Here is an 11,118-nt window from a genome sequence, read left to right as displayed (position 1 = left end):
AAGAAAATATCTGTTTAAGATTACCTTCTCTGTCCACTGTAAGCTAAACTGCTTACTTAGCACAACACCTGAAAATTCTGGCAACGTACCGTTTGCTCACAACAAAGCAAAGTGAGATCTGTCCTGAACGAAAAGTAGCTTACCTTTTGCTCAACACGCTGTTTTATGTCTGGTGTACTGATGTTCTCTAAAGCCAACTGAAATCAGCAAATGGAGCAGCTAAAGAAAAATAAGCTACAGTATTGAATTTGTATTGTGTTAAGAAAGAATCCTGATCATGTTCTACACTCTGTCATCTGTTTATGTTCTTCGCGAACGGGACATGGTGGGCTATCGAAGAAGTCTGGTTCTTCTCGGGTGCCCACAGCCGTCTGTGGTTATAGCATAAGCAACCTCAAAATGAGAACATTTGTGTTCATAAATTATCGTCCTCTTGACTTGTCAGATAGTTATATACGTCTCATCTTCGTCCATTTGTTACTCATACATCCATTAGACATGAATTTTATCACTTGTGTTATTTCCTCACAAATGCAAACAAGAAAAAGGTTTCCTACTCCAGGTGACGTCAGCAGATACCCAGTATGACAGCAGTTGCTGTGATATGGGACTCCAGTCTCCTGCGTCACAAACTGTCCCAGTGAGCGAACGTGCTGTCCTCTTCAACAGAAGTCTTTGTGCAGGGATGGAGAAAGACATCGGCAGCGGCGAACTGCAAGCACTAGAGGTACTGTGAAACTTCTGCCCAATTACAAAACAACAAACGCACCCTGCATTATATATATACACAGTTATACACGACGAGGCATTTGAAACTGTTTTGGTATTATTTGAAAAACTAGAAATCAAATTAAAAAAGAAAAATTGTTCGTCTCGAAGAGGGACCTCCAATGACACCAAACTCCAACCCCCTGCCCCACCCCCAAGGCGCGGGAGAGGGAGGGGGCCTACTTTCTATTGAGGATTCGGATTCTCTCGGAAAAATGCGTAACTTCTGCAGTAATTTTTTTTCAGTGCGTTATAGATAGCGCTGTAATCGACAAAAATCAAATTGCGTTAAAAACTGTTTAGGAATGTTAATATTTCTACATCCACGTGATTACTCTGCTATTCACAATAAAGTGCCTGGCAGAGGGTTCAATGAACCACCTTCATGCTGTCTCTCTACCGTTCCACTCTCGAACAGCACGCGGGAAAGACGAGCGCTTCCATTATTCCGTGGGAGCCCTGATTTCTCTTATTTTATCGTGATGATCATTTCTCCCCACGTAGGTGGGTGCCAACAGAATGTTTTCGCAATCAGAGGAGAAAACTGGTGATTGAAATTTCATGAGAAAATCCCGTCGCAACGAAAAACGCCTGACTTTCCGTCTATTACTACGAATTGTGACCTTTCTGAAAGGAAATCACGAATCCAGTCGCACAACTGAGGCGATAATCCGCAGGCACGCAGTTTGATTAGAAGACGCTTGTGAGGAACGGTGTCGAAAGCCTTCTGGAAATCTAAAAATATGGAATCAATTTGACATCCCCTGTCGATAGCACTTATTACTTCATGAGTATAGAGAGCTAGTTGTGTTTGCAAGAACGATATTTTCTGAATCCGTCCTGACTATATGTCAATAAATCGTTTTCTTCGCGGTACTTCATAATGTTCGAATACAATATATGTTCTAAAACCCTACTGCAAATCGACGTTAGTGATATAGGCCTGTAGTTCCCTTTTTGGGTATTGGTGTGACTTGAGCAATTTTCCAGTCTTTAGGTACGTACCTTTCTGTGAGCGAGTGGTTGTATGTAATTGCTAAATATGGAGCTATTTTATCAGTATACTCTGAGAGGAACCTGACTGGTATACAATCTGGCCTTGCCTTTATTAAGTGATTTCAGCTGCTTTGTTACACCGAGGATATCTACTTCTATGACAGTTGTTCTTGATTGGAATTCAGGAATATTTACATCGTCTTCTTTGGTGAAGGAGTTTCGGAAAACCGTGTTTAATAACTCTGCTTAAGTGGCACTGTCATCAGTGACTTCACCCTTGTTATCGCACATTGAAGGTATTGATTGTGTCTTGCCTCTGGTGTGCTTTATGTATGACCAGGCTGTCGTTCTAAAATCTTCGATAAGAAACCGGTTTTATAGCAAAAAAGACTCCGGAATGCAATTGCTTTGTCCACCTTTTTGGTGTAATTTCTTTCACATTTATGACGCTCAGTTTGCTTTATCCAATGGGGATTCTTTACTTGCCAACAACGAGTATTATACCGATTAAATTGACTGCGATTCGTAAAAGTTGATTCATGAGAGAAAATTATCTGTGAAATAAAATCCTCATAGCCTGCTAGTTGTTGTCGTATCCAACTGCAAATGTTCAAGCGGTTTAAAAGTCTTCCTCATGTAATTCTTGATGTCAACGATGTTGTTGTTGTGGTCTTCAGTCCTGAGACTGGTTTGATGCAGCTCTCCATGCTACTCTATCCTGTGCAAGCTTCTTCATCTCCCAGTATCTAATGCAGCCTACTCCCTTCTGAATCTGCTTAGTGTATTCATCTCTTGGTCTCCCTCTACAATTTTTACCCTCCATGCTGCCCTCCAATACTAAATTGGTGATCCCTTGATGCCTCAGAACATGTCCTACCAACCGATCCTTTCTTCTAGTCAAGTTGTGCCACAAACTCCTCTTCTCCCCAATTTTATTCAATACCTCCTCATTAGTTATGTGATCTACCAATCTAATCTTCAGCATTCTTCTGTAGCACCACATTTCTGAAGCTTCTATTCACTTCTTGTGTAAACTATTTATCGTCCACGTTTCACTTCCATACATGGCTACACTCCATACAAATACTTTCAGAACGATAAGTGATGTGAATGGAATTTGCGTACATACAATATGTGCAGAACGCTTCACTGCGAAATATTTGTCGAGAGCTGAAGTGTTTTTTACAAATTATGGAGAGCAGCAATCAGTCGTCCAAACTATGCGCATCCCCCATGTCAAATTCTAATTCTGTTTCGGATTGACCGTGTTTTGCGTGGCAAGTTAAATCTCTGTTTTTGGATGATACACGGCACAGTATTATATTTTTATCTAGTCCATTCTTGAGTCCATACTTTGGTAAGGTGCAACTCATCTCTCCCAGCGACCTTTTCTATTTTAGGTGGTAGTCGTCCAGAGCAAAATGAGTTGTGGTTTGCGTCACCAGCATCTTCATGGATTGGTAGATCTTTATTATTCCAGATCTTTTTGTACTCGTTCGTGAGAGCATTTGTGCGTCGTAGTTGACGGGATGGAATGTGGTTTCGTACTGGTAGACAAAATGGTTCAAATTGCTCTGAGCACTATGGGACTTAACTTCTGAGGTCATCAGTCCCCTAGACTTAGAACTATTTAAACCTAACTAACCTAAGGACATCACACACAGCCATGCCCGAGGCAGGATTCGAACCTGCGACGGTAGCGGTCGCGCGGTTGCAGACTGTAGCGCCTAGAACCGCTCGACCACCCCGGCCGGCGTACTGGTAGACATTCCGTAGGCGTTGACTGATGACACTAGCAATCATTCTCACGGTGTTATTTAGCTGGACGTCTGTTTCTTATGCATATGGACTACTTAGCCAAACTGGAGCACAATAATCGTCGCTTGGGAAAACTGGACTCAGAGCAGAGAAACGTAGGGTGGAAGCCGATGCTCTCCAGGTTGTGACACACATCTTTTGGATAAAGCTGTTTCTCGTTTTCAGTATTTCGGGTATTTTTGATAGATGATCTCCAAAAAAGAACGGTCTATCTGGGGTTACCCCAAGATGCTTAGGGGTTGTATTGCAAGTGTAGTGTTTTCAAATTGTATGTTGCGTTTTCTTCTGGTGAGTTTATTAATTAGGTGAAAGCAGGAATTCTCTGTTTTGGTGGCGTTAGATTGGAGTCACCATTTGGGAAAGTTCTTTCACAGAACAACTAGATCTCCGTTAGAACTGCTTTTGACTGTTAGTTGTAGCTACACCTTGTTGCAAGTATTTAGTCGTTGGCGTAACCAAACTTCCTTGATTTTGTTTTTGGCATGTCTGCTTTGCACAAACTGAAGAGAAATGGTGTGGTAAATCTTTTTTGATTTGCTTGGAGATCTGATGTTGTATTCCAAGACTACTTGTAACACTCGGTCGTTTAGCATATTGTTGATTAGTCGAGATGTTGGTTTGCAAGGAATTACACGAAGAAGCTTGTACAGTATATCACTTCTCTTCGGACTGTATTGTTGCCCATCGAAAGGTGATTGAGTGCAGCTGCGGTTTTTAACTTTACTTTGAAATCCTGGCTCGTTGGTGGTGTAGAGTAACAGAATTCGATTTATGCAACTTCGTTTTGGCCGGATGCCTGCTTGTTCAAGCGGGACTGTCTCAAGTAATCTAGTACTGGGTCTGTTATCGATTAGTCGTTCAAGTTGCTTGCAGGTCAGACTTAGCAGGGCTATTATTCGATAACTCTTAGGGTAATCAGCTGATTTGCCAGGTTTTAGGTACTATTGAGGTTATCTTCGAGCATTTAAATTCTTGCGGTATGTTATAAAATCAAAGCATAGAAAGCAAAGGACCACAGAGCAGTAAGTTGATGCAGTTTTTCTCCAGTACAGTTAGTGATGCACCTATCGCTTATGTGTGGGTTTATGTTTTTATTGAGATCCCCATTGTACTGTAATGGTTTTTAAATGCTCGTTATTACGCTTTTGTTGATGTTTTTGCAGCCCACTTGAAATCAGTTCACATCATATCTTTGTGTACGCTAAGGCTGACAGATTTACTGCATATTGTTCGTCAAGTAATACACCATCAGCGCATACTAGCACTTGCGGCGTGACGGGGTCGGTTGTCTGCGTTTTTGTTATCGCTATCGTCCAGTCCACCTACCTCGACCATATTGTTGCCCATGTCCCTTCACTCTGTAGCATCATATAGGTGTTGGGCAGTGTAAAGCACCGCTGATGAAACCACCACCTAATACGTACCACACAGAGGCCTCGTAACCCTTGCTGAAAGTCAGTTCCTGCAAGTTCATGATATAAAAAATCGGGCGTTCGGGATCTTCAGTCTACTTGCAGAAACGCGTTTGAAATTAGATTAACTCTGCATTTTATTCATACTGAAACACATGAAATGGCTATCAAGTCTGTATTTAATATGGTAAAACGTTATCATTCACAGTTCACTGTCTGTATAATACGAGGGCAGTTCAATAAGTAATGCAACACATTTTTTTTCTGAAACAGGGGTTGTTTTATTCAGCATTTAAATACACCAGGTTATTCCCCAATCTTTTAGCTACACAACACTATTTTTCAACGTAATCTCCATTCAATGCTACGGCTTTACGCCACCTTGAAATGAGGGCCTGTATGCCTGCACGGTACCATTCCACTGGTCGATGTCGGAGCCAACGTCGTACTGCATCAATAACTTCTTCATCATCCGCGTAGTGCCTCCCACGGATTGCGTCCTTCATTGGGCCAAACATATGGAAATCCGACGGTGCGAGATCGGGGCTGTAGGGTGCATGAGGAAGAACAGTCCACTGAAGTTTTGTGAGCTCCTCTCGGGTGCGAAGACTTGTGTGAGGTCTTGCGTTGTCATGAAGAAGGAGAAGTTCGTTCAGATTTTTGTGCCTACGAACACGCTGAAGTCGTTTCTTCAATTTCTGAAGAGTAGCACAATACACTTCAGAGTTGATCGTTTGACGATGGGGAAGGACATCGAACAGAATAACCCCTTCAGCGTCCCAGAAGACTGTAACCATGACTTTACCGGCTGAGGGTATGGCTTTAAACTTTTTCTTGGTAGGGGAGTGGGTGTGGCGCCACTCCATTGATTGCCGTTTTGTTTCAGGTTCGAAGTGATGAACCCATGTTTCATCGCCTGTAACAATCTTTGACAAGAAATTGTCACCCTCAGCCACATGACGAGCAAGCAATTCCGCACAGATGGCTCTCCTTTGCTCTTTATGGTGTTCGGTTAGACAACGAGGGACCCAGCGGGAACAAACCTTTGAATATCCCAACTGGTGAACAATTGTGACAGCACAACCAACAGAGATGTCAAGTTGAGCACTGAGTTGTTTGATGGTGATCCGTCGATCATCTGGAACGAGTGTGTTCGCACGCTCCGCCATTGCAGGAGTCACAGCTGTGCACGGCCGGCCCGCACGCGGGAGATCAGACAGTCTTGCTTGACCTTGCGGCGATGATGACACACGCTTTGCCCAACGACTCACCATGCTTTTGTCCACTGCCAGATCACCGTAGACATTCTGCAAGCGCCTATGAGTATCTGAGATGCCCTGGTTTTCCGCCAAAAGAAACTCGTTCACTGCCCATTATTTGCAACGCACATCCGTTACAGACGCCATTTTAACAGCTCCGTACAGCGCTGCCACCTGTCGGAAGTCAATGAAACTATACGAGACGAAGCGGGAATGCTTGAAAATATTCCACAAGAAATTTCCGGTTTTTTCAACCAAAATTGGCCGAGAAAAAAAATGTGTTGCATTACTTATTGAACTGCCCTCGTATATAATATTCACTAGAAAAGCAGCCATAATTTTAGTAAGTCCGACCCGACTAATTATCACGTTCTACCAGTCACAGGCCCACAACTATTGGCGAGTTAAACATTCGATCGTTTCAGTGGTCTTCCTCGTAAGAGTTGCTCGCCAAAATATTCCGTGCACAGCACGAAACACGCCACGCGGAGCTGTTACTACGACCAGAAAGCTCTCACGCTCATACCTCTCAAACTATTTAATTTAGAAACACCAAACCTTCATCGAATTGTTCGTAACTCCAGTCGCTTCAGCCACGATATGTTCGAACCGAAATTAGATCGCTATTTCCTCATATTACAGAGTATTTTTACGAAGCAATCTGACATCGTGTTATCCACAGACCGTCTAGCAAGCGACTCTCTCTCGAGCTACTCTCCTCTCTGCACACTCCTCTTTTCGCGTGGGAACAGAGTAATTGTGATCGGCTGTTGATCTAAACGACCAATCAGAACGTTCCTTCCAGATCATTATCGCGGCAAATCTTGCCTTATCCAATCACTAATTCGATAGTAATTAATGTCAGCAAAACTTCAAATTCTTGTATTTTGTTTAATCAAAATAAACGAACTGCGAAATATTCTTCAAATTGATAAATAAACTTATTAGGCCTCTAGCTTCCAATCTGGTTACTTTTATACAAAAGCAAGAGCACACCGACATACACCACCTGAATCGTGGTTCCAACATAACTTTCCCACGGTTCGTTATTACAGGGTTTCTTGTAATATGAAATATTAAATTGTAATGTATGTCCCACATACACTCTCTCAATCGTTCTCACGCATTCACACGGAAAAATATAATCAAATAATAACTTTGACCTATTTTGGTATTACGTAATGCATAGTGACTAAAGTTTAAAAAAATCCTAATTAATTGATTTTTATGCACTGCTAACTTTGGAATGGCTTCAAATCTGTTATTGTTCCTAACTTGGTTTTAAGAAACAAATGTAGGCTTGAGGACTTTAAGGTAATTCAGAACTATAATAAGTAATAACTACAATAATAGTTGTAAATAACAAGTATAATAAATAAAAATCTGAAATTTTGACAGCACCATTCCATTAATAACAAAGGGCTGTGTACCAAATTTGAACAAAATCGGATAATAACTAATGTGGATTACTTAGATTCGTAGAGGGTAAGAACCTTCATATCGACTGAATGTTATGCTATGCAGTTCTCACGGCAAGCAGTGTCAGCTGTGCTGTGAGCAAAGCGAAAAAAAAAAAAAAAACGACCCTGCATCTACCGTACTAGAAGGCTGCGTGCCTTACTGCAACGAATGTCATCTCGTAGAAACTTGGTGCGTTACGCACTATTGCTTTTTTGGAGTTGTCATTATGAACGGTGTCTGTGCATTGTCCGACAGACACCCACGGAAGTTGTAACCTCCCCCTCACTTATCGACCTTAATGACAGTGAAAAATTAAACCGCATGTACCTAATGGAAATCTGGGAAAAGCAATCATCACTGAAGTTAATCTGTCGGTAAAGAGGGAGGAAAGGGTTACATCTAAATGAAAGGAAAAATGCAAATGAAATTGGTGGAAATTAATTTTGAAAAAGGGTAAAGTTAATAAAGAAAGTAAATGTGCGGTCGTTACGTTAACAATTAATTGGCGTTAATTAGATATTTGGGATTTGGGGAAAATTACGGTCGCCAGTCCTATGGACAACTACAATAATAACTGAAAAAGAAAGGTTAATGCACATATAATTAGCACTAAAGCCATGGCGACTGAAGGTTGACACGTGTTGTGTGAAAACGAATGTTTGTCAGAAGTATTCAAACTCAGTATTTGCCTCCTACTACCTATTCACATATAACGTAGCACAATCGCTATATTTGAAACCACTTTCATTTTGTCAACAGAAGTCTCCTTCCCAGGCTGGTTGATTTATCACTATTAACCAAAAAGAATCGCTACAATGTTCACTTGAAGAAGAAGCAGCGGAGAAAAATAGCAGTTCCACACTAAGACAGGTACATTATATTGTGATCTGTCTCTGCATTGTGAGCCTAGGAACATGTGGAACGACAGATGCGTACAACTGGAAGCTCAAAGTGGGGAAAGATGCATCAAGGCAGGCAATGATGACGGAGCTCGCTGTTAATGGTTGCTGTGTGTCTGAGGGAGGGATGGACAGTTCGCTAGTCGAAGCGGAAAACGCTCTACGTTAAACATCGTGAGATCACTGATCTGAGTAATAGGCCAGTTGTAAAGTTGTATAAGCCAAATGTTCTGTGCCCTTGTGCTTTGATCTTAATAAAATGAGTTCTCTCTTTTGCAGCAATACGTTTTATAAACCAGTATCATGTGGGAAGAGAGGCATTGCCCAAACCGACAGCTGTTTCAACAAATAAAGCTATTGATTCATCAGCTATCGACGACCTCAAAAAAATTACATTATTCCAGTGAAAAAATCCATAGTTACTTGCATATCGTGGTATGTCAGAAAGATTCGAATATTAAAAACATGGAAACATACTGTCCTCTTAGCATGCTATCATTTTCTAACATCTAGTTTTGATGTTTCAAATCGTTCACGAAATACGATGGATGTTACGAATATTTTATTCTGTCTTTATCATTTGCTTGTGCAAGCAGTTCTCACTGTACTACCTATAAACCATTTTCTGAGGACTGTAAATAGATATAGATCCTCTTCCAAATTTAAAGAATTATTCAATATCTTAGCTACATTTTGCAAGGAGCGATGCATGATCACTGTGCACCAAAACCAAACTCATAGCGAGTAGCTCAATTTTATAGGCAATTCATCATGAAGCAGTATGGAGTCATCACCAGCTTGCACAGTGTCTTATTAACAACTTGGTCCATGGCTTGGTCTGTAGCACTCTCGAACCCTACCAACTCAAATCTGGACTCATCTGACCAGGCCATGATTTTCCAGTCGTCCAGGGTCCAACCGATATTTCGCCGCACTGTATTAACAGATACTTTCGTCCTACGTACCACATTCACTTCTGCGGTACTTTCACGGCTTGTTTCTTTGTCTGTTAGCACTGACGATGCTACGCAAACGCCACTGCTCTGGGTCGTTAAGTTAAGGCCGCCGGCCACTGCATTGTACATGGTGAGAGGTGATCCACAGACATACAGAAAACAGGGCAAACGCATTGCAAATGCGAAATATGTGGGTGGAGGCGACTAGATGCAGTCGAGTACAGTGCTATATACTACGCGTCCCGATCCCAAATATGGTGAATTTACGCTAGGTTTGGCAGCTGTACTACGAGGGTCACTCCAAAAGAAATGCACACTATTTTTTTAAAAATCCATCTTTTATTCTACATGTCTGAAAGTTTTACAGTGTGTAGAGACATTCTTTAGGCTGGTGCGAGTTTAGGCATACCATAACTTTTCGGGCACTGTACAGATATAAAAGATAACTGCACTGTTTGTGTGAAATGTGTATATATTGCAGTGTAATGTTACTGTGGCTTATGTTGCGGCATGACCAGAGAAAATGAGTGTGTGTCCTATCGTGAGGGATGTAGAGGTAGCACATTGATAACTGTGAGGGTATGAGATAGATTTTTATGAGGTAAATTATGTGCGCTATAGATACTCAGATTCATTCCAGAACCACAGCCATCAAGAGGATACATTACCTGTTCATCGATTGGTGTCAGACTGCAGCAGCAATCGTAATATTTAATTGTAGTTACACCGGTAAATATATTCCTGGTTCCCAATATTCTTGTGAGTCTTGTATGTATTTGATGATCTGTAGACAACTTTTGTGGGGTTTAACTGCCTGTGCAATATGGCGATGTGTACAAAATAGTTATTTTGCCGCTGAAAGTCTCGTCTCCGGAAAACAATGGTGAACGGTGCTCCCACACTGGCAGCAGCAGCAGTTTGGCGACTGAATTCAGTGACGGGTGGGCTGTCCCATTAGGGTTGATAGGAAGAGCATACCCTGTCCTATCCTGAGAAGCATTGCAACATCTCTCTCGGCACTGGACTCACAGTGCAGCTGTGTGTCATTGCACCAGCAACGGTGCCTAGGTGGACATGTGTTTCGACAGGTATTTCTTGGGTCTCATGTATGAAAGAGATGCTGCTGCCTCGTGCTTGTGGGACCTGAATGGACATCGGTGAGTGGCTTGGCAGTTGATGGCCGTGTCATCACTTTGCAGGGCTGCCGGTGCACCCTGACCTCATAATCGGGCATTGGGTGGTAGGAAGTGTTTTTCATTAGCCATCTTTTGTTTAAACTATATTCCATCGAATTTACCGACCAATAGGATTCCATGAATTAAAAAAAAACTACCCCATACATGAGAAGAATATCGATTTTATTAATTTGCATAAATTTTATATATCAACATGGTGTTAGCAGTGCAATAGTTAGAGAGAGGGTGTGTGTGAGTGGGTCGCATGGAGCACAACAGCAGGTTAATTGCAAAACACTACATTAATTTGAATAAGTTTTATGTACAATGCAGTACAATAGTTTAAAGGGGTGGGTGACAAAGAAGAATCCGCC

At 41.7% G+C, this 11,118-nt stretch overlaps 1 protein-coding gene across 1 annotated transcript in view; it reads left to right on the top strand.

The window, feature by feature from the left end:
• The first annotated feature begins 685 nt into the window (after positions 1-685).
• The window catches only part of LOC126473674 (beta-alanine transporter-like), a 56,844-nt gene continuing 46,411 nt past the window's right edge, over positions 686-11,118 (top strand). The window contains exon 1 of the mRNA XM_050100909.1: positions 686-727. Within this exon, the coding sequence (XP_049956866.1) occupies positions 686-727 (42 nt within the window). The remainder of the gene's footprint in view (positions 728-11,118) is intronic.

This window comes from Schistocerca serialis, chromosome 4, assembly GCF_023864345.2.
Source record: "Schistocerca serialis cubense isolate TAMUIC-IGC-003099 chromosome 4, iqSchSeri2.2, whole genome shotgun sequence".
NCBI lineage: Eukaryota > Metazoa > Arthropoda > Insecta > Orthoptera > Acrididae > Schistocerca > Schistocerca serialis.
The sequence above is the reverse complement of the archived record's forward strand: the minus strand, read 5'-3'. Positions and strand labels throughout refer to the sequence as shown.